The sequence below is a fragment of the Trematomus bernacchii genome, unplaced genomic scaffold (assembly GCF_902827165.1).
Source record: "Trematomus bernacchii unplaced genomic scaffold, fTreBer1.1, whole genome shotgun sequence".
NCBI lineage: Eukaryota > Metazoa > Chordata > Actinopteri > Perciformes > Nototheniidae > Trematomus > Trematomus bernacchii.
In genome coordinates, this window is record NW_022987720.1 from 8,633,427 (window position 1) to 8,658,080 (window position 24,654).

A 24,654-nucleotide genomic window follows, 5' to 3' on the forward strand; every position below is an offset into this window, starting at 1 on the left:
TTTTTATTTGTTATGTGCGTAACTTAATAATTCTCTGCTGCTTTTCTGGATTGTGCTTGCTTTCTGCTGCGTGTCAAGTGAATTGGTGGGTGCAGATATATCTATCCCATATCACTATAGGCTGTTTCTTTTAATGGCTAAAAGCACTCTGTTGGAGCACATAGTGCCCACGGTCTCAATATCATCTTTGAACTTAAACCATATTCACATAATCATCCGTTCTGTGAGAGTTGGCAGATTGAAGTAATAGATTGTGTGTACAGTAGAGAGCCACATTCATTATATCACTGACTCTATGATGTGAGAGCATGTTTAACATATAGATTGAGATGACAGACGGTTCCAAAAGGCCCTTGAGATGACCTTGTTCTTTATTAAAGGGTAGTGTAACAATGATAATACATGTGATACTTTAATGGTTTTCCCTTATTAAAATCCCGCTCAAATTACATGAAAACCTCAGAGCAACTGTGTGGCCGTGGACTTAGAAAATTCATGGGTGGCATGTCAGTGGTTTGATCACAAATATATCTTAATCATTTATCTCTCAATTTAAATGGTGGGTATTGGAATGATTTTTAAAAGAAAAAGAGAAAAATAAATGTCTCAAGTTGTATTTAGTTTGAGAGGCTACAGTATATTGTCTCCCTTAAATCTTTCACATAGCAACACAGATTTTAAAAATCCTTTAAATAACAATCAACAGGTTAAATTCTTATTTATTAAATACTTTTCAACATAGCCTTTTCTTTTATAAGTATTTTTCAGTTTAGTTTACAAAGCCCCAGCAGTCATTTGCTTGTCAGTGTCTTCTCCTTAACATTTAGTTCCCAGGGTATTATTGCACTGATAATTGAGAGCAAACACTCTCAAATACACTATTGGTGTAGAGTTACATTTTTGCTTTAACCAGAGACTGAGTGGAGAACCCCCAGGCATGCCCCTCAGTAGAGGGGCTCAGTTTGAGAGCCTAGTGGAGGTTCAGTAAGGATAGGGGCTCAGACCTCAGACTCCAGGCTGGATACCCTGCCCCAGGGCTTTGGCACATAGGGACTGTTGACTCTGCGCGCCACCAACACCTGCCTCCGCTCTCTGCTCCCAGAGCCTGGGGTTTCCCTCTTCCCTGAACCATCGTAGGGCCCAAACATATTGTTGTGGTAAACCACCTGCCTGTCGCTCATACGAGGCATCATTGCTGCGTTATCTGGGCAGTGACTTGTACAAGGAAACAAGTGACACATGTCCTTGGAACTGTCATAGAACTGGGGCGGTCCCTGGGCAAGTGGCCCTACATACACCGGTAAGTCTGTGTACGAGTTCAGGTAGGTGGAGTAGTGTCTGTGCACCACTGTGGAGGAGGAGCGGCGCAGGGCAGCGGCATTATGCAGGATGGCTTCCCTGTAAGAGGGCAGCCGGGTGGACTCACAGTACTTGAGCTTCTGCTTGTAGGGGTAGGATCCCATGTGTGCCGGGTCCAAGTAAGCAGGCTCAGCAGCCAAGGGGTAGCAGGACAGGTTATGCCCCAGACTGCCATATAGCTTGTGGGACTTTGGGTTGGCCACTACCACCCGAGGAAAAAGGTCAGGCATGTCTACACGGGCGGAGGATGCAGATGTTGAGGGCTTTGTTTCATCTACCTGATGGATCCTGTCGTTGCCCCATGTTGCTTTGAGGAATGAGGCGCGACGGTTGAGTTTGTCCTTCCCCAGGAGTGGTACGTCTTCCATTTCAGGCTCCAGATAGGACTTCATACAGGAGTTGCAACTTGTGCTGGTGCCTGGATAATGTCCTGCAGTGCAGCCACTCGCAGCACCCACAGGGGCATGGTTGTTAAGGAGGTGATTGGCCCTCAACTCAGCAAGGCAGGACCGAGGTTCATCGTAGTCAGCTCTGGCTCTGGGATCTGCAGCATCAAACACATAGCTATGGGTCCGCCTCTTCCGGCTAACACAGTCAGGGGGGTAGCTGAACTTCCTCCTCAGTGGTCCTCTATCTACGTAGATATCGGGCACCTGGAACTCTCTGTAAGGAACAAAAGGTGACGTGGGGTGCCGGGCCGGGTTTTCCACATACAGCCTGCTGCTGTGGTGGGGGTTAGAAGTACCAGGGGTAACAGGGTCCCGAATGGCGATGTGAGGACTGCTGAGGCTGGAGATGGGCAGAGTCCTCTCTAAGACATGCTGACTGTTGCGGCTGGGAAGCGTATATCGCAGCGGGGTGGGTCGGGTCACCACTCTGGGATTCTCCAGGAGTGGCTGGGTGGAGGAGTCCCCATAATGAATTGGAAACGTGGGTGTGAGGGCTCTCTGAGGGTATTGTGAGTGGTTGTCTGAGATGCTGGAGATATACGGCAGACGACAATGAGCCATGTCTGTGGTTGTAACTCTAGGTGGCAGGCCAACCCGCACATTGTCGCCCCCCCGCCTGCTCCAGTGCTCTATTGTTTTGGTGGCATTGTCTAGAGAGTTCTCCACTCTGGCAGAGGACACCATGTCCTTGGCTGTCTTCAGCATTTTTAGCATATTGGCTTGTGTATAGTTGGTAGTGACGTCCGGAGTCTGCAAGCTCCCATTGTGGTCAGTATGCTCTACTCCACTGAAGCAGCTGTAGATGCCCTGTAAAGTAACACATGGTGAAATTATTATCTTAAAGAGGAATATGCTATCATATTTGTATTGTTCTAGTGTGACATTTTTGACATACTTTAATGTTCAAAGAGTGCCTTATTTTTCTCATACTGCCTGTGCTGCAGCACCACTTTTCACCCTCTGTCGTGAAAAGAGCCCAGTGTGCTCTGATTGGTCAGTTGGAACGCTATTGAAGCGCAGGTGTTAAATAGTGATGTCATTATGAAGAAAACAAAGGATTCCGAGGTGTTTCAGAAAGGGGAGTGTGTAGGAGAGAAATTCCCCCTGGAGTGAACTTTAGGATTTTAACATTTGCAGATAATTTGCACAAACAAAAACCTATAGAAAACACTACAGAAAAAGGAAAACCCCAAAATAGGTTCTCTTTAAAGCCAAATCAGATGCCAGAGTCCACCAACAATCTACAAAACTCTCAAAAGGCTTTCAATCATTTTTTGCTACAGGCACAGTGACCTTTTTATTGAAGTTTCAGAAAAACAGCTGTTCCTAACAAGTGACTTGTGAAAAAACTTCTGAATATCATCACGGCTACACGAGTACACATTTAGATTAGCCGTGGTAATGAGCAGCCATGCGACCGTGTTGTAGTTTGTTTATAGCATTGCATTAGCTTTTTATATCTGCCGATTTTACACTGAAAAAATCACAAAGTGGTGTTAATATAGGGATATTATCCTACTGAACAAAAAGTGTTACGTATCATAAAGGTGTGTTTGCCACAGCGCTTATTTTTTGTGTCGAGGGACCCCTTGCGATTCTAACTTCCGTGTCGGCCTACATAAATACATCGTCACTGCACGACTCTATTGTATGAAGATAATGAGGGCATTACATAATCTGTAAGAATGACTTACTCTGCTGATAGCTAAAAGGAAGTCCAGGCGCTCTGATTCGCGGACTGAATGTCGTAGTTTCCAGTAGAGCAGATGTTCCCAGGAGAAAACCAGCAGGCTCAGGCCCATGGCCACAAGCAGCATGTAGAAGACCCCCGCCATGTTGTCAATGTCCAGCTTGCTGCTCATCACCTCTTTCTTCTCATTACGGCAGATGCCTGTGAGCCAGACGGTCTGCAGCTTCTGAGTGTCGCCTGTGAGTGAGGAGCACAGTCTTATTTCATGGGATAATGAAATCCTTTCAAAAATAAACGTCACCCAACATTCAACTGGATGAGGTTTTACAGTTTGATTTAGTGAATCCCAGACCAATCCTCATCACTTTCTTATAATATATATATATATTTTTAAGGAGACAGCAGTTGTTTGTCCTAAAGCAAAGCAAATAATAGCTGCCAGAAATGTGCAAAAAAAAAAGTATACGGCAATGGCTGCCATCTTTTCAGCTTGTGATACCTTAAAGGTAGGGTAGGTAATTCACTTCAGAAACACTTTTTGTTATATTCCATGGAATGCTCTTAACATCCCGATAGCAATGAATACATTAAATGCTTTGACAATAAATACATAAAAAAATGTCATCTGTGGAAGCCGTGGTGCTGTAAAAAGCACGACCAATCATCTGAGCCGGCCCGGCTCAAATAACTGGATGGCCTACCTGCCTGTCAGCCTTCCATCTCGTGCACAAACTTATCTCGTGCCCTCATTGGTCATGTGCGCTTTCGTGTGTGTTGGAGGAGGGGCTCTGTAAGGAAGTCTGAAGGAAGGGGCAGATTTCCTACCCTACCTTTAAACAAAACTATACAGTTTGTCTAATTGCATCTCATTGCACATGTGTATGCTGTTCCATGTTTATTGACATAAATAGGAAAGGTCAACATATCTGGCAAGTTGCAACATTCTCAATGATATGACTTTGCAGCTGAAAGTAATAATTTCAAAGCCTTGAGTAAGGCCTCTCAGTTCAACATGATATGCATTGGGCTGTATTATTAGTCTTGTCTTATGTCGCATAATTCTGCTAAAAGAAACCAGTGATTTGCCCTAGGCTTTTAAATAATTCGCCCAAGGAGCAAGTGTCACATTTTGAATCACTTCTTGGAACTTAGTTTTGTTGACATGCGTTTATGGCATGTCTCCAATTTGGATGAGTTTTACTATAATAATATTGTTTATCCTTGTAGCCCTGAGTGCTTTGTGAGTGTAAGTATATTGGTTTAATGTAAGGTTTGGGTCATTGTCATAAATGTTGCAGTGTTTTTATAAATATCTATTCTTATCCATTTATTCAATTTACTAAGTGGTTATACCTCGATTATATCAGTGCTGGTAATATTCTGTGAAATATAATAATAATTGCACATATATGAATACTTTACCATCAGCCAGGAACTGGAGCAGGGCCAGATCAATTGGTCGTTTCCAGCGTGAGTCCTTCTGCAGGGCGATGCCATAACCAGTGGTGGCAAACACTTTCCCACTGCCAATGGTCACCAGCTTGCAGCCCTCATCTTTGCCAGCCATGTAATTCAGCACAGCAGCATCGTAGATAAAGGCATCCAGTTTCCTAGCAGGAAGAGAAAAAATAGTTTTTCTCAAATGGGCATTTTGTAACTGTTTGCACCGCTTTGGCTCGCAGTTCTTCTGTAAATATAATTTTACGAGCGTTGGCTGACACCTACCCTGTTTTGAGGCTGTTCAGGGCATCCTCTACTCCCTTCTGGTTGTATTTGACCATGTGGGAGTGCATCTCGGGGTAGTTACTCCTTATGTTGCGCTCTGTGCTTCCATTTGGGACCGTACCAAAGCGGAACGGAGGGTACTGCTCCTGTGGCTTTTGAAACTGTTGAGAGAGGTAAAATGTCAAAACATGTTTTTGAAATTGATTTATAAAAGTTACATTTTCTATCATTTAGTATTAGTGTATGTTACGTGCCGTGTTGTGTTTGTGTGTGTCTCTCTCCCCCTCTCCCCCTGATTGTCTCCCTCCAGATGCAGCCTCTCCCTCAGGTGCTCCCAATCCCCAATCAGGGCCTTCATAAAGGACCTGAGGAAGGCTGCAGTCTCTGGGGCTGCATCTCAGGTCGGTTATTTTCATTTCCTCGCTCCTCGGTCCTCGGTATCACCGGAAGTTGATTTGTCTGCGCCATCTTGAGTAGCGTCCCAAAGGCGCTTATTTCTGCCGGAGGACCGAGGATCGAGGAGCGATAATGGAGGAGCGATAATGGAGGAACTACCAGACCATCCTTCGGTGAAATCCTCAGATACTCGCACCTCCCCCTTACTGTGTATCGCTCACTGATTGGACGATGCAGCGCATGCACTGATCTGATGCTTCTTGACATGAGAGCAGTTTCCCAGCGGAGTGAAGAAAATACATGAAACTCACGAGTGTCACTCCTCAGTTTATACTGTGTTTTGTTTCAATTAATGCATCATTCAGTTACAAATATGTGATATATCTGAACAACAAAGTGGTCAAAAATCATTTTATTCATTTATTGGAAACATTTTCATGATCGCTTTTTTCGTTTGACATTTTCCTTTATTGTCATTTCCATTCAGTCAGTCATTAAGTAGGTTACTATTTAAAATGTTAATTTGCTACATATCTACACAAACCAACAAAGTGTGCAGTCCAATGAATGTTAATCTAACTGGGTTTTGATAGATAACATATCTCTTTTTCTTCTCTGAATTATTTAGTGGGAATGCTGTATGCTGAATACATCGCAGAAACTCCGTTCAAACATCAAAACGTTCGGCTCGGTCTGGAATCGATGGCTATTACTTTTCTCATTCATAACTTTATAGCCCATAATCACATTTTTTACATTTTAACTTTAACACTGCTCGTTAAGGCAGAGTGCGTGATGTCAGAGTTAGAGTGGAGGACAGTTTGACATTTTTAAACTGCCTTAATTCCCAAACCTTACATTCCTGAGACATCATTTTTCATGACAAACGTAGGAAAACATCTCGTAGCTTGAAAAATGACAAATAATTAAGCAAAAATAATTAAACAAAATGCCTCTTGAGGGCATGAAGTGACAAAAACTTTCAACATGCCTCCATTAAAGCCCATTGTAATTTCAGGCTGATATTTCCTCACGGTAGCAGCCGCACACCTTTAGTTAAACTGCCAAAAAGGCCACATTATTAACCCGAAAGTACATAAAAAATTACACTTCAGATACTCAACTTCCTTGACATGCTTCACGTTTTGAAATTTCACAGATATCTGTTACGGTTCTTCGACAAAACGTTCACATGTAAGAGGTTTATCTCTCATTCAGAACAATGGAAACCTTTGATCTCTGCACACCTCGTTAGCTCAAATATAAACACCTGTGTCATGGAACACGATGATGTCATAACACACAGGTGTTCGTGTTTGAGCTAACGACGTGGTCACTGGAGTTTAACAGACTGGCCGTTTCTCAATCGCGAGGATATTGGCTTCCAAGCCAATATTGCAAGGATGCTACGTCATCGAGTGCCGCCGAAGGACTGTTCCAATCTCCAGCATACTTGGAATTCCACCGAGGCCGCGTCCTTGGTTTGGGGGAAATTTCGAGGCTGCACATGGGTAGACTTCGCGTCCTTAAAATCCCCACAATGCTTTGCGCATGGACCAATTTCCCCAAATCTGTGGCGGAAGATGTAAGGCGGGGCCTCTCATATGACGCATACCTGCACACTTGCTAGCCTGTTCCACTCTTTGTTTTCCGAATGGCAGGAAGTATTCTTGCCTTGCTTCTGAAGCAAGACGCTCGGCTCGGCTGTGCTACCAAGCCAGCATCCTCGCGATTGAGAAACGGCCACTGTCTGAGCCTATTCTTTTCTGTCTGATGGAGACTTCATACTGACTTCAACATGTTCCACCTATTTTATACATTATTGGTGACACACAGCTGTCGTCGTTTGCTCAAATATAAACACCTGTGTCATGGAACACGATGATGTCACATTGACAGGTTTGGTAACGATGCAGCCATCAACGCATCTAAGCGTATTATGGGGTGTCATCAAATGCCGTTGCCATGGCGACAGACCACTCGCCATGAAGCACGATGTCGCTGTAAGTCCAATGGACACGGTCCGATCGTCCCCCAAACTTCGCTTGTATATCACCGGTCCAGCCCTCAACAGCTCTAGTCAATAATGGGGTTTCTTCAAATGCCGTTGCCATGGCAACACAATGCTCGCCATGAAACACGGTTTTCTCATAACTTCAGTGAAAATGCTCCAAACGGCCCAAAACTTCCCAGGTTTGGTAACGATGCAGCCATCAACGCATCTAACCGTATTATGGGGTGTCATCAAATGCCGTTGCCATGGCGACAGACCACTCACCATGAAGCACGATGTCGCTGTAAGTCCAATGGACACGGTCCGATCGCCCCCCAAACTTCGCTTCTATATCACCGGTCCAGCCCTCAACAGCTCTACGTCAATTATGGGGTTTCTTCAAATGCCGTTGCCATGGCAACACAATGCTTGCCATGAAGCACGATGTCGCTGTAAGTCCAATGGACACGGTCCGATCGTCCCCGAATCTTCACTTGTATATCACCGGTCCATGCCTCAACAGCTCTACGCCAAATCTGAGATCTCACCATGTGCCGTTTCCATGGAAACGCATCCCTCCAACACAATGCTCGCTATGAAACACGGTTTTCTCATAACTTCAGTGAAAATGCTCCAAACGGCCCAAAACTTCACATGTTTGGTAACGATGCAGCCATCAACATATCTAAGCGTATTATGGGGTGTCATCAAATACCGTTGCCATGGCGACAGATCATTCGCCATCAAGTTAGTTCAATAGTTTGCAGTTCAAATATTCTGCTGCTTTTCCAAGCTTTTTTACTTTCTTTTCTTCTCTTATCACACATTCAAGCCCCCAGTGTTCATGTGTCATTTCAATCTAAATTCTTCACTTTCTTCTTACACATTACATTTCAGCATAGCAATTCAGCATCAGCTTTTCAGCATAAGCAATTTCTTCAGGAATTGCATTCTCTAGTTTTATTTCTATTGTGCACTCTAATCAATATTAATCTAACTATTGTTCGTTTATACATTTTAAGAATGGCGGTTATCTTTTTTTACGAATGAGCTCTTATTTTATTTAATGTATTTGGGTCTACAACAGATGATACAAATGTTTATGTCAGTAAATGTGTACTAACAGAGGCGGGGGTGTTTGTGAAAACAACGGGGACAGAGCTGGCTGCTGTCAGACGAACAGCTGTGCTGCGTCATCACAAACGGACGTCGCTTCACGTGACGCTCCGGAGGAAAGGACGTCCCATTGCTCTTAAAATGTCCCTGCTTCTCGTGGTTTCCTTGCGTCTCTCCATGCTTCCCTGGTGGGAGGGACTAAACGCAGGGAAACAACGCAAGTGAGGGACGCAAGGATTCCATAACCGACCTGAGATGCAGCCTGGGTGTTTCTCAATGTCGAGGAAGGCTCCTCCAGAGCCACTATTTCAAGGATGCTAGGTCATCGAGTCCCGCCGAAGGACTGTTCCAATGTCCAGGATCCTTATAATTCTACAGAGGCCGGCGTCCTTCATTGCGGGAAATTTCGAGGCTGCACATGTGTATCCTCCGCAGTCTTAAAATCCCCACAATTCTTTGCGCACGGACCAATTTCCAAAATCTTTGGCGGAAATCGCGCTCCATTTAAGGCGGGGCCTGCACACCTGTTAGCCTGTTCCACCATTCTTTGTTTTCCGAGGCTAGGAAGGATTCTTGCCTCGCTTCTGAAGGACCTGACTCGGAAGACATGTCCTACCAAGGAAGAGTCCTCGACATTGAGAAACACCCTCTCTCTCCTTCTCCTCTGGGCTGCATGTGTGCAGCATGTGTGGTGTAGTGTAGTGTCTCTGTGTGAGGCCTACTAGTTTAACCTGTATTTTGTTGATTGTTAGGAGATGTGCTCCAGTGTATCTTTGTGTATTGTTTTACTTTAGTCAATTTCTTTTAGGAGAAAGTCGTTCTTAGTTTATCTTAAGTTTGCTTTGCAAATTGGCTGGTGAGCCCTCTTTTTCTTTTGTTAATTAAAAGACCATCTTGTGGCTTCACAAATCAGTTTCCTCTCCTTTTTTCTCTCGCCCGGTTATTTTATATTTTGTTACTTCCCTTTGAAACGGCGTACAAAAGCTTGGATGAAAACCTTTAAAATACATTAATACAATGACAGCCACCACCTAAAGAATGTGGTGATGTCAGCCTCAACTCCCAAGTGCTTTGTGCTAGTTATCCTGCTGGCCTTTTGCTCTACTAATTTACACATCAAACTGTACAATTCAAAGACGAACAGTCAGACACTGTGTTCAAAGAAATCCAAATATCCTTGTCTGCTGTAAGAAATGAACACTTGTTCTTTTGCTTTTGGCAGTGCTATATGCATTTAATTAGGTGTGAGGAGGCAAGTACTTTTTCATTAACCTTATGCAAATATGTTCTCAGTACAGTAGCAGAGGGACAATTTGAGTTAAGTTTGTGAATGAGAATGGGGTAATATCGTCTAGACATCAACCCAACAAACCTTAAGCAATCTCAGAGTTTTTTCTGAAGTCTGACTTTAATCTCAGATCTAGAAAAACATATCACTTTTGCTCAGATCTAATCCTCTCCAATAGATTGTGTTTATAGTGCAAAAAGGGATACAAAATGTCAACCTTGTACAACCCAATATACCCTATGAGCTCCCGCTAAAAGATTATGTAGTGCTACAACAACTTCCTGACCTTGACGTTTATTAGGAACGACTAATTATTTGCAAGACCAAAAATGTCTGTATTTACTCTGAAAAACGTAAACATTGCTAGTACTGTTCTTTTCAATGACAACATGAAACACCTTTGGCATACACCTTATTGTACTTCACAGGACAGAGATGTGGTATGGCGGGCACAAATGGAGGGTCGAAGGAGGTTGGGCGATGTCAGAGTTAACATGATATGTTACCCCATCACAAGGACTTATAAGTAAAGTGTCTCTCCGGTAGGGATGAGGTAATCATCTCTCTTAACACAGCACACTCTCCTTAGAGTCTCTATGCTAGTCCTCATCACTCCCCTCTCTGATACAAGGTCATTCTCTGTGGCTTCATCTTGTACTTCATTTACATTTACTTAACCTGAAGGGTGCTGCACAGCTGGACAAACAGCAGTACAACCCTGCATCCCCTCAGCTGCTATGCAGAATACTGTTAAAAAATAGATGGAATCGCTGTCGAAATGGCTCTATTTCTTTGTCTGCACAGCGATGTTAATGTATAATGAGAAGAGAATGACTGCCAGAATCGTAATGAGCAATGGACAGCTTGCTCTTTTCCTCAAATGCCTCTTTAATCCCTTCAGTTGCCTGTGAGCAAAGTTTCTAGAAACCATTTCTTATGCTGGAGTTTTAACATGGATTTACTTGTCAATACTCTTATAAAACACATCCTCAGGCAAGACGAATATGCAGGATTATTAAGATAATACCAAAGAATTGTAATAACCGTCTGCCCGGAAAATCCACTTGTGTAATACATTTCATTTTACAGAAAACCCCATACAAAGAACCCGGGGATGTAATTCAATTTCACCACTTACTCTACGAACCCTTTTATGTTTTACGGGGAAAGGAAAAGTCATAGCCATGACATTGACACTTCTGGATTTTTGCCTTTTATAGCTGTATCTCACACTGTTTACACACCCACAATAGACCACTTTGTGTTTTTCCTAAGCTGTAGATCAAACACAACATCACGCCTGATAACACACACACACGCACAGCTCTGTCATTGGCAATGACAGAGCTCTGTACCTTTTTGTCACTGAGTCCGGAGACCGTGTCGATGTATTGCTCCTGGATCATGAAGGCTGCCAGGTTGGCTGTGTAGGAAGCCAGGAAGATGACAGCGAAGAAGGCCCAAACCAGGACCATGATCTTACTAGTGGTGCCCTTTGGATTCTCAATGGGGACCGAGTTGTTGAAAACGATTCCCCACAGCAGCCACACAGACTTCCCAATAGTGAAGGTGGGACCTCCGGGATCTAAACAGGACGAAGTAGAGTAGACAGTATCAGTTTATACATGGTGAACAATGTTGGAGGAAATGCACTCGTCTATTTACAATGGTCAAGATCAGAATGGTCCCTATAATGTTTTTATACTTCCGCCTTTGTGTAAAACTTTAGTCAACTCAAAAAACTAAATTAGTTAAGGTTGGGGGCTACTGCGGTTGAACTAGCTCAGCCTGTAAGGACTTGGTTTAGCAACTTAAGGGTTGCCAGTTTGAAGTTCTGATCGGAAAATACACAGTGCTGTCTGGTAGCTGGAGAGGTGCCAGTTCACCTCCTGCCATTGAGCAAGGCATCAAACTCCAGACTGCTCCCGGGCGCAGAAACAATAGTAGCACCTTCTCTCTGACACCTCTCCTATAGTGTATGTCTATAGGTCCTGTTTGTCTTAATACAAAGACAGCTAAATAAAAACAGACTCAAAACGTCCTAAAATACATAAAACGGAGGTGAGAAGCCATGGCATGAGTGTAGTCCCTATCCTAGCCTTTCTTCATCCATTATAAGAAGCTTTATAGACCACATGGCTTCGAAATGAAACCGCAGTCAATTTGCCGGGCATTGATCCCATATGTGGCCACTGTAAAGAGGCTTGGATTTCACATACTCTCCGAATTCCCTCAAGACCTTCAAGACTTTATTCTCTGTGATCTTTATATGTGGAACTTCAGGGATGACGATATTGAAATAAATAAATTAAAGCACATACAAAAATAATTCCATATTGTCTGCAGTATGACAAAGGTGAATTTTTTTAAAACAAACAATAGTGTGGCAAGGAGATACTCCATCTAATGTTTGGTTCTGTTTCATGTGCATACAAATGGCAAATGTAATTTAGTTTGCAGAGGAAAAAAGAGACTCGGCACACTGATTGATTTGCAGCCTAAAGGCTGTTTGTGCTGATCTGAATCTGTCAATCTGTTCAAGTTCAACAGCAACAGAGAGGCAAGACTTACCTTTAGCAGTGACCAGGCTGCGGTTGTATCCAACTGGACTGCAGTATTCAAATATGAAGACTGTGATGGCCACAACAGTGAGACACATGACGAACATCATCACCCACACAGCTGGACTGTATGGTTCTTTAGGGGAAGAGGACATAGGACACAGTCAGACAGAAGAAAGAGTTCACAGAAACACTCAACATTCAAAGCTCATCTGTTGCAAACTGGCAAACAATGACAAATTATTATCATCAAACTATCATACATTTTGTCATATAGGAATTACAAGCAGCTGAATTCCATCCCACCAATACAAGTCCAATAACACTAATTAGTTAGTAATGCATATTGTATTCATGTTGTGAGGGTAATGTGACATTATTAATTGATCAGTTGAACAACTGTAATGAGCCAAGAAGGCCAATTTTCATCTGTTGACCCTGGTCAGAAATGTAGATTACACTGCACCCTAATAATGTATTTTATTATATAAGGAATACAAACAATAAACATTAAACACAAAAACATACAAATACAGTTTGTTAATATAAAAATAAATAACCAGTTATGAACGATTTCAAAAATTAAACATGCCTTAAAGAAATATGACTGATTATTACAATTATAAAGAGTAAGTTGAGTTAAACTGTGACTGTTTCAAGCAAAGAGATACATACCCACATATGTATTCATTACCACAGACAAGTAGGAGTCTCTCACCTAAAAAGGCAGATGGTGAGACAGTCCCATTACTTCGGGCCACCATCACACTGATCCCCGTCTCCACAAAGGGCACTGAGAAGTCTATAATCTCTGAGCGCTCTTCGTTTATGGTCAACGAGCCAATGGCCATGTCGGCCCGCTTGTAGAACACCTGTCGTGGAGGGGAAGACAATGGAGATATTTCTTTAGGTGAGATGAGAGTGGCAAAACAGTGGATGTTTTTGTGGCATTATCATAAATTGGACCCAGTGTAACAGCATCTGACAATATACTGGTGACCTTTGAGACAAATCTCATTCATCAGTGAAGTCAAAACCCTCGGCCTCTGTCCCTGAGGGTGATGTACTGTCTGGTTCTTCCAGCAGCCACACTGGCACTACTCTATTGCCTATCCTAATGTTATCTTGCCCTTTTCCACCACTGGATTGTGTATGCATTAACCACCATCTAATCCCTCTCTAATGCATTATAAAATAGTGGAGCATAGAGTATAGCATAATGCCTATTACATAAGGCATGCTGACAAAACATTAGAAACAGGAAGTGGAATTAATCACTGCAGACTAAACGTCCCTGGCGATCTGCAGGGTGTCAAACACTAACTTTTCGAAGTTGTTTAAAACACAATTAAAGCTTTATTACAGCATCCCAACAAAACCCTAAATCCCCCAAAAGATTATTCAGCATTTTCTCTCAAACAAATTACTGTATGCAAGCGAATAAATACATCGACAGGTAGCGTAGTCTTGTGCCGGTTCTGGCTTTGACAGCGGTATTAAAATACCACTAAAGCTGCAACAATTTGTCTTCTTAACAACTAGTCAATTTTCATACAAAAATGTCAGAAAAATGCTGTTTTCAGCCCCTTTATTATAAAGAATTCCTGTTTTTCTCTTTTTATCAGATAATAAAGTGAATATTTTCTAAAGAGAAACTAAGGGAACTTTGGGTTTTTAGCCTTTGCAGATTATTTACATGCACAAAAACCTATATAACACACTATCGGGAAGGGAAACCCCCCAAAAGTATAATAAGGCCCCTCTCAATTGACATTGACACCATGAACTTTGAGGAACACTGACAGACTTTTTTCACAATTTTCTTAGATTTTTAAAATAAAAAATAGAATAAAAGAGTCATCGAAAATAATATAATTGATAGTTGCAGACCTAAATATCACTTATACAATCAGAAATGTAATGTATATATATTTTGGGATACTGTTTTGGCTGTCCATATTTTATGTATCCTCAAAAGTGGTTGCCAACATAGAAGGAAACCCAAATTTGGTTGTCTATTTTTCAAAATAGCTGTCAACTAGCAAACTGTTACTTTCGAGGCTTGCTCTGGCCAAATAGGAAGTGATCCTTTTTTGTTCCAAAGCCCTTGTCACTATGTTTCCCAGCCTATTCGGCCCTCCCACACCACTGTTTATCATATTGATGGAGAGCTGGTAGATTTACAGTCCAGGCACTCCGCCTCATGCAAGCCATTAACTCTCCTATGCAGGTTGATGCCTCATTGAGCACAATAGCCTTCCTGTTTTAGAAAAAAGAGGGGAAAACAGGCCGACTAATGTTGTATACTCCAACTCCTCAAGAGGAGGGCCGGCCGACTCTTGCACAGGATATTTTTCACAAGGACACCTGCCCCTCCTTTCAGCAGTCCCTCCCTCACCCACCACGATGACCTTGGAACCTATTCATGTACTCATTAATCACAACTCCAAAATTGCTTTTCCTTATTATTGTTTTTTTCTTAACTGAAGCAAAAAAGTCTAAGGAATTGAGTCTCATTTCATTCTTACTTTATATAAATGATACAACCTTTACTTTCACAATTGTTTTTCATTCTTATACCATAATGAGTAAATGATTGGGTTTTACTCCTTATACAGGAGTAACAAAAATACATTCCTTTTTGACGATACAGTTTATAAAAATCAAAAGGTCAGATTAAGAAAAATTGCTTTGCAGATTTTGTCCACTCAAAAATCCAAGAAATTAAGAAATGTCTTTCTTGGAAGCACCTTAACTTTACGAATGAGCAATACTACATTTATGAAGTGTCTATAAAACATTCTTCCAAGAACCTCTGAAACTATCATTAAAAAACCTAGATTTATGAATGATTAATCAAATTTAAATACTACCAATGTATCTTCTGACATCTTTGCAGTGAATATTTGCAATAATGCAAAGCAGCTAACAGAGGAAGAAATCAGGCACATATAGGGCTTTCACACCAACGCGATTCCCGTTCTCGCTCCGTGCTAGAGCTTTTCTGGTTCGGAACCGTTTTGTTCACACCACCCAGAGCCCGACTGGTGCTGCCGCTGCTGCGTCATGACGTCACCGTTTACGGCGCTCACTACAACAACAACAACAACAATGGGGGACTGCGTCGGGTCGATGATCGTGTTGCTTTTAATCATACGAAGCCAGATTAAATTAAATAACGACTTCTCCAACCTTATACTTTTCTCCAGAGTGCCGTGGTTCATTGTTTATTAATGTGTTTCAGCGGCATTTACCGACCACTGCAGTGCTGCTCTTCCACGGGAGTGTATTCTCCCGTTAGCTTCGGGTTAGCTCACACGGCAGCGGCCGATGTAAAGTATTCACTGTCTGACTGTCACACAAGCAGCTGATACATATCCCCAATTCCCCATAAGTGAATGTGTGTCAGTCTGAATTGACGCTGTTATTAAAGTTTCTCTGGTATAAAATGGGTGATGTTAGCATAGCAACCGAATCTAAACTGAATATCTTGACTACTTGTTGTTGCTATCCTATTGTGGCATAAGCCGTTTTCTACAGGCACATTTTACCGGCGTATTTTTCATTATGATTCTACTTGTGATAGTCGGACATGACAACCTGTGCAGCCCATGTATTGATTCCATCCGATAGCTGCTATAATACAAAACAAAACGTCTGCCTGCTCTCCACAATGATCAATGACAGCGAACGGATGGTCAAAGTAAGGTACAAATAAACAGAATCACACGAAGCCTGGTTAGTGTTGCCTGACTTTATAAAGTGTGTTTTTTTTTTTTACAAGTGTGTGGTTGCGTTCTAGTCACTTTGCTCAGCACTACTGCTTGTTACAACTTGTATTTGCAGTACTCGCCTTTAACTGTTAGCTCAGGTTAATCTCGCCCCCCTCCGACGTAAGTGTGACGTATGCGGTTCTTGCTTCTAGACCGAAAAAATGTTGGTGCTTGAAACGAACCGGATTCCGGAGCTTAGAGGCGGCTCCGCTGCGGTGTGACAACACAGTCTCACGGCATTTCGTGTTATAGTCACGAAATTAATCTATTGATTCGTGTTCACCAACACGATTTCGCCATTTTTTTCGTGTCACACAGAACAATTTTAAAAGCAATGTAAATAATAACAAATTAGAAGGAAAAAGACATTTAAAAAAATACAGATTTCAGTATTCTGACACAGAACGATTTTAGAAGCAATGTATTTATATTGGTAGTATGTTTCGTGCCTGCACCAAATAATAACAAATTAGAAGGAAAAAAAGATGGCATAAAATACAGATTTCAGTATTCCTTCTTTTCCTCACTGACGGCAAAAAAACTCAGACATTATACAATTTAAAATAAAAGGGATAGGGTTAGGCTTAGGGTAAGATATTGAGTAAGAACATGTTTTTATGAACCACACAGCTTCTGGTCTTCCAAGACCCGACCGGACAAAAAGACGTGTTGCAGGCACGAAACATACTACCAATAGAAATACATTGCATTTACAATCGTTCTGTGTGACACGAAAAAAAGGTGAAAATCGTGTTGGTGAACACGAATCAATAGATTAAATTAATTTCGTGACTAATAACACGAAATGCCGTGAGACTGGGTTGGGTGTGAACAGGAAAAAACGGTGCTTTTCAGGCTCTAGCTCCGAACCGGCCCTGGAACCGCGTTGGTGTGAAAGCCCCAATAGTGGTGCCACTGTGGAGTGAAGTGGGGCTGCTCCATGTGAAACTAATGGCATTTCCACTACAGCGCGGTTTAAGCGTGCCGTTTTTGATTGCGTTTCCACTTGGCGTAGTTCCGGCTAGCGGGTACTTTTTCACAGTTTTTCTGGCTCTCCAAAATCGAGGTTCTTTCCGGGCCAACAACCGGGCTGAGTATGCTAAACTAGTGAGAGAATCGCTGGCAACTACAACAAAATGAACATATTTTACCGTGATTTAATTGTAATACATGTTTCAAAATGATGCCGAAGTAACAACATACTGATACCGGTTAGTAAAAACCATGAATTAATGCTTTGACAAGTCTGCAGACAGACGGCAGGCGAAAAACCTTTTAAAATGCGTGTTTTCTGAATGGAGATCTGCTAAGCTAACAGTGTATATGCTCCGACCGTCCACACTCACAACAACTGTACAACAATATACAGACATAAATAAAGCAGCGACTATATTCTCCATGACACAGACAGTCTGTGGTTTGTACTTGTTTAACTTTTGTCTAGTTTCTGAACAGATATGAGGAGCTGTGAGCTCTGAGGGCTAACAGCTAACGGCTGATGTTGGTTTTGTGTTTCGCATTGAAGATGACTTCACTGCTCCGCCTACACTGCGTTACTATAGTTACTACCCCAGTTCCTAAACTGTAATGGAAACACAGCATAAAGTGGGCCTGGCCTACCAAGGCCTACAGTAACTATACCGTGCTAAGCCGTGCGAGGCCTTGCAGTGGAAATGCGCCATAACTGCTGGTACTTCTTACCTCTCCGATCATCCCATTCCAAATGCCTCGGACCAGCTTGCCGTGCTTGCCATTGGTGACCAGGTAGAGGTCGTAGGAGAACTTGATGGTGCGGGACAACTTCTTCAGGGTGTCAATGCAGAAGCCTTTACAGCACAGCTTAGTGTACGGCTCAGTGTGACCCACAATGCTGAAAGGCAAAATAAGATGGAAAAACAAAGAATGTGTTGGTTATAATGATCAAAAACAGAAGTTTATTCTTCAAGTTTCATGTGGAGGTCAGTGCAGTGTCTAGCTCTGTGAGAACTGATTTTTTTCTCACATTATTGGTTTATGTTGACCCAGACTGCTTAGTTGTCATTGTTATAAATGATGCCATTAAACTCTCATTATATTTTATCAATTACATTGGAAATCACCAATAATTATATCCAATAAATAATTTGGATTGTATCATTGGAAATCCGAGTATAATCAAGGCTCATAGGGAAAAATAAACAGTCTCATATGCAACATTGAATAATATTTAAATATGTAGGGTTGATATCTGAAGAAAGGAAAATTATAACTTTCAACAGTCCACTACATTTGAGAAAACCGCTATTTTACAAAACATGCATCATGCATATAAAAAAACTAATAACATTTTATTGCATAACCGTGATAATCAAAAACACCTGTGTGCTATAATGTTATGCATTTTTACAGCTAGTCCTTACACAGATTTCAACAAGAACATTAGCAAAGAATGAGCAAGTAAGATATTTAAAGCAGGTGACGGAGTTGATGAGAGAACAAGACGCTCTGACGTCAGTTTGTTGGAGGGGTGTTGGGAGGGGTGCAGGAGGGACAGTAGGAGCCACTCCACAGGCTCGCACATTGTGTCACGGCCTCGACAGATGGACAGACAGCTGGGTGGACCAAAACAAATCCGACGTAAATTAATCACAACAAACAATGGCAGACAGGAGTGAAACTCTTTGCTTTATTGTTTGGACTGGATAATTACAACGTGGCCATAGCCACCATTCTCAAAATGTCATAACGTAATGTAATGTCATAATGTATTCAATGAGAATCTAAGACTTCAGTTTTTCATTGCCAAGATTATAGGATATAAATTCATGATTAATTGTTTGGTCTACAAAAAAAACATAAGGATCAACATAACAATTTCGAGAACTAAAGCTCAAGCAATCAAATGGGTAATTTGGTCCAACCAATGGTCCATCAATCAATCAATCAATCAATCAATCAATCAATGTATATTTATAGCCCAATATCACAAATGTTACATTTGTCTCAGTGGACTTCACAGTTTGTACAGAATATCAATATGACAATACGATAAACCATAACCTTAAAGGTCCCATGACATGGCCATTTCTACTGATCATAATTCCATTGTTGAGGTCTACTAGAATAGATTTACATTGTTCAATGTTCCAAAATCACATTGGTTTCTCATACAGCATCTCTGTATAGTATGTGTATTCACTCCTAAATGGCTTGTTGGAGCTCCTGCCCCCCCCCTACCTATGAGCAGTGGCGGCCGGCCCCTAGGGGAGCTAGGGGCGCCGCCCCCCCTCTTCCCACATGTTTGATTGTCATTAAAAATTAAAAATAAATAAAAAAATATATTTAAAAAATAAATATATATTTTATTTTTAATGAACAAGGTAAATATTATATAGTTGGTATCAGTAAAATGTATAATCTACAATAAAATCTCGTTTAAAATTGTGTTACAATATCTAAAGTTACTGATAAGTCACATGTTTCCTGCCTGGCCGCTGAAATCTTTGCCCGTGTATCATTACCCTCTCTCGTCTGGGCGCTAAGAAAGGAGCCCTCAGCCAGTGCAGCAGCAGCCAACACATTGCTGACTGTTGCTATCTGTAAACTATGCCGCCGAAACATAATTTCAGCCAATCAGCGTCGTCAGATGTGATGGTCATAGGGCTCCAATTTCAGCGCCCAATGCAGTCTGTGAGTTGTTTGGACTCGTATCCAAGGTGACGCTACAGTCAGGTGGAGACTCCGGGTGCTAGTGGATCGCCGGAGCTGTAGATTAACATTTACATGCTTATTGTAGTTGTAAGTGCAATGCCTGTATAGCACCATGGAGAATATGTGTGGGCTGGACCTGTATTTTACAGGAAAGGAGTGAGCAGAGGGTCGAGTTGTCGATTCTTGTTCAGTTTTCTGTGACTATCTTCCTCACCCTCTCAGACTTTGAGTTGCGTGCGCTGCTAAAGAGACGCGCTACCATGGAAACCAAACAATGGTGTAGCTGTATTAAAGTCCGAGTGGAAACAGTCGTGAGTAAATCTGATTTTGTCAGAAATCGGGAGAAATATGACCCCGGGAGGAAACCGGGAGAGGGCAATGAAATCGGGAGGGTTGGCAAGTATGACACACACACACACACACACACACACACACACACACACACACACACACACACACACACACACACACACACACACACACACACACACACACACACACACACACACACACACACACACACACACATAATGTTCGTATTTAGTCTCCTGATTTTAAATGGGAATTAAATCATTTGAGTGTTCCCAAAGCCCCGGTGTTCTGTAGTTTGTGTGGGCCTACTGTACTGTTGCACAGTTTATACTGTAGAAACTATGTCCAGGACAAGGTATCCCCTCGGACCACCCTAATATGGTTTGGTCACCATTTCCATAGCCCCACCAAAAATATTTTCCACCAGCCGCCACTGCCTATGAGCCCACTGTGCTCTGATTGGTCAGCTCGCCCACTCTGTTCTGATTAGTCCACCACCGTTACAGCGGAATATCAGTGAATATGTGTTACAATGGCATTTGTTAGCAACCAGGAAATGACACCAGTAATGACAAACAGATGCGTGGGGTCTGGGTGCCGTGTTGGCGGGACGTTGCGGGGCTCGCTGCTCCGCCCTTTGAGGATCGAGGAGCGGACAGTGTGAGCTGTATTACTGGTGTCGTTTCCTGGTTGCTGCGTGGGGTCTGCGAGACAGCGAGACATCGCGGAACTCAGCACACACATACACTCACAGCCAGGCTGTTCGCCACACAGTTCGCCACACACTCACAGCCTGAGAAAAGATAAGGCTGAGTGAGTGTGTGTGCCGGCGAAACTCCGCGGAGTAGCGCGGCTGAGAAAAGACAAGGCTGAGTGAGTGTTTCTCCGCGATCCCAACTCGTCTATTACCAACGTTCAGGGAGCTCTATGCAAGTCAATGGGACTCCCTGATAGTTAAAAATTGACGCTAAAGGTCCCCCCACTGCGTTTGATAGTGACGCCAAGGGATCCTGGTGTGTGAGGAGCTCCACAGATTGGTCCATTTGGATCAATTGGTCCATTTGGTCGTCGTTACGTCACTTAGACCAGGAAGAAAAAAATGGAAAAATAAAGATCTTCAACGAGGCGTTCTGGGGCAGCATAGACAGGTATTTTCTGTGTTAGAGTTGTACTCGCTACAGGGTGTACTTTGAGGGTTTGTGACTTTGCAGACGAATCATAAATCTAATCGATAGATTTATGATCGATAGATTTATGATTGGAAAATTATAAAAGTAGGGTAGACATGTGGAAATTATCCGGCTGAACAAAGCGTGCATTTATCTAACAGGTTCGTTTTCCACAGACCTTATTTCGAGCTATTTTCCAAAATCCTATGGAGAAATCCCATTGCTTTTTTGTTGAGGGAACCCATGCGCAGCTTACTTCAGGGTTTTAGGACACGTCACTGCACCATTCTATTATGCAGGTGTCAACCACATTAAAAAAAAGAAAAAAGATAATAGAATTTAAAACAAAATGTAAAAACTGTCAAGCTGTCGGTTTGTATTGAAATGTATTTGTTGTAGTTGTTGAGTCTACTGCGGCACATCTCTTATTGCTGTTCAAAAGCTATGCATTGCATCTTTTAAATATTCTAGAAACAAAGCAACACCCAGACCCAAGTTTGACCCAGACTTGGATTTGGTGTGGACTACAGTGTGCTAAACTGTTTTAATGAGAGTAATACCGATCACCTGCCAAACTGCCTGAGTGACCCTGGCATAAAAAGACACGGCGTACCTGCTTATACAGTTCTGATATCCAGACAGAGCACGCAGCTCAAGCTTAACAGTTTCAGGCTCAGCATACAAAGTACAAGAGGCTGACGTAAGGGTTGACATCTATTCCCTCTTACTTACCAGCAGGATTACCAGGAACGTGGGGATGAAAATGTCCTTCAGTTTCACACTAACAGGATGATGTCAGTGAGTCAGGAAGAGGGCAGAAGACAGCCTAGTGTACTGCTTCGGACTGTGATTTTTTTTTTTACATTACATGTCATTTGTTAGACGCTTTTATCCAAAGCGACTTGAGTACTGTGGACAATCCCCACAGGAGCAATTTGGGGTGAAGTGTCTTGCCCAGGGACACAACGACATGCTGACCGCAGTGGGAATCGAACTCGCTACCCCCTGATTCGAAGTCCATCACTATCCACTGAGCCACAGCCTCCCGATTTGATTTATAGAAAAAGTTTTATTCTTCGTTTCCTCACTAGACCAAAAGCAATAGACTTTACTATCTTTATTGGGCAAAATAACTACATTTGTAATCCTCACAATTTATGGGATTTTATAATCCCATCAGAGGGGAAAACTTGTTGAACGTTTATTTGTTTATTAGCATCCTGAAATTCAAGGCATTTTATTCTGATATTTTGGTTGCTTGTTATCATTAGTTGGAAGAATAGCCTGCAGGAAGCTTTTTGGGGTTTGCGTATAACAAGAAGCTAATTTGGTCTAAAGATGTAAATAAACTTTGAAAAGGTCAGAATCCGCTCTGGTGGCAGGAACTGACCATATTTTCTACTTTATGAGCAATCAGTGATTCATAGACGTGAGAATATTCTGTTTGTAGTAATATCAACCATTAGTTGTAGTTAAACACTAATACAGGCCACTGCACCTAAAAAGCCCATTGGGTCGTGAGTTTTCCCAGTGAGCAAATTAACTACTGCTGTGTATTGGGGGATGTATTCCTAAAACTCGAAAAGCTTCAGAATTGCTGTCTATCTCAGCCTAGCAGAATATTTTTAGAAAAACTTGACGATCCATTTTCTCTGTTTATATGTATCAACATACGGGTTATGGTCCCCCATTAGACTTTTATTTTGCTCTCAGAGAAACCCAAACAGACACACCTCTATAGCGCATAAGGTGGGCAGTGTGAGGTGATGCGGTAGCGAACTAGTGAGCCATGGGCGCAATGCAGAGAGCACTAATGATACGTCACCCCTAACCTCCCCCAGACCTTCAGTCTAATGGACTCTGCAGCCACACATCAGGACTGGGAGGCAATCAGACGAACAGGCAGAGCTGAGCCACAACAAACCCAAACAAATGAACACTTCAGAGTCAAACATGGCTGCCAGCAGACCACGAGTAAACACAGCGCTCCTACTGTAACATCCCCCAACTCACCAGCTGCCAGGGTTCATGTCTGGCCTTTAAGTTGGCTGGCAGAATGTTTTTGTAATGTGGAATTGTGTTAAATGTATGTGTGAGGTATGTATTCAAAGTGCGGATATTGTTTAAGAATATTGTCTGGAAGCTGCTTTATGGATGGTTAGGTGATGACAGACAAAAGTACGTTATTTCAGTGTCTGTGTGTCACTGTCAGTGGCCATCTGTGTACCTGTAGCTATGAATGTTGTTTCCCTTTCAAGAAGAAAACACTCTCTGAAATATGTTCTTCTTGATCAAGTTGTAAAGCAGGGGATTATTCTGTAAAATAGTTAGCCTTCACCAAATTAAAATTAAAAGAAAATCCCACTCCATTTCCCCAGCTGTGCTGTACATTTGACACATTTTAAGAAACTGAAATGCAACATTTTAACATCTGCAGCGAAGGGGTCTAGGGAATTTTACACGCTGCAAGGTAATTAAAATAAACAAAACGTCGGGTTACGTATTGTAACCCTTGTTATATTAACACAGGCGGAGCCCTCTACTGGACTCTATGGGTACTACCTTATCATGCAAGCATTCACCTACTGAGATTTTTATAGACGTGGCCGGCCCCGGGGCGGGCCTACCTGAATGCGTGCGCATCTCACTTCCGTATAAAAGGAGGCCTCGCCTCCTGACCACCATCCTACACCACTCTTCAGCGAGCGGTATAGGACAGACAGTGCCCCCAAGGTAGAGGGCTCCGCCTGTGTTAATATAACAAGGGTTACAATACGTAACCCAACGTTATATCTCTCACAGGCTCCGCCCTCTACTGGACTCTATGGGTACAGTGGGCGGAGCCCCGATGTATGCACACACTGTCGTCCAGCACACCGTTCCACCTCACTGTTCCACCTCACTGTCCCTGACCGGCTTTAGCAGCCACTGCGCCTCACTCACCTCTCCCTCGGTTGTAACCGTGGAGAAGTCCGGGCTGCGGCCGATAGAGCACACCCTGACGCGCTTGCCTCGCAAAAAAGTGTGCTCAAAAATAGTGCTGAGGACTCCCCTACGTCTGCCCATAGGCAGACAGGGAAAGTCCGCAGCCCTGTATGGGTTCACTATGCACTCTCCCTCCTGAGTCCCTAAA

The 24,654-nt window shown here is 42.6% G+C and overlaps 1 protein-coding gene across 2 annotated transcripts in view; it reads right to left on the reverse strand.

The window, feature by feature from the left end:
• Window positions 1-344: 344 nt before the first annotated feature.
• grin2ca (glutamate receptor, ionotropic, N-methyl D-aspartate 2Ca) overlaps window positions 345-24,654 on the reverse strand; it is a 95,275-nt gene continuing 70,965 nt past the window's right edge. For both annotated transcript variants that reach the window (XM_034144172.1, XM_034144170.1), the window contains 8 exons: window positions 18,052-18,220; window positions 13,296-13,449; window positions 12,588-12,713; window positions 11,372-11,601; window positions 5,224-5,384; window positions 4,921-5,108; window positions 3,503-3,735; window positions 345-2,615 (listed from right to left, as the gene is read on the reverse strand). In XM_034144172.1, coding sequence (XP_034000063.1) covers window positions 999-2,615; window positions 3,503-3,735; window positions 4,921-5,108; window positions 5,224-5,384; window positions 11,372-11,601; window positions 12,588-12,713; window positions 13,296-13,449; window positions 18,052-18,220 — 2,878 coding nt within the window. In that variant the 3' untranslated portion in view covers window positions 345-998. The remainder of the gene's footprint in view (window positions 2,616-3,502; window positions 3,736-4,920; window positions 5,109-5,223; window positions 5,385-11,371; window positions 11,602-12,587; window positions 12,714-13,295; window positions 13,450-18,051; window positions 18,221-24,654) is intronic.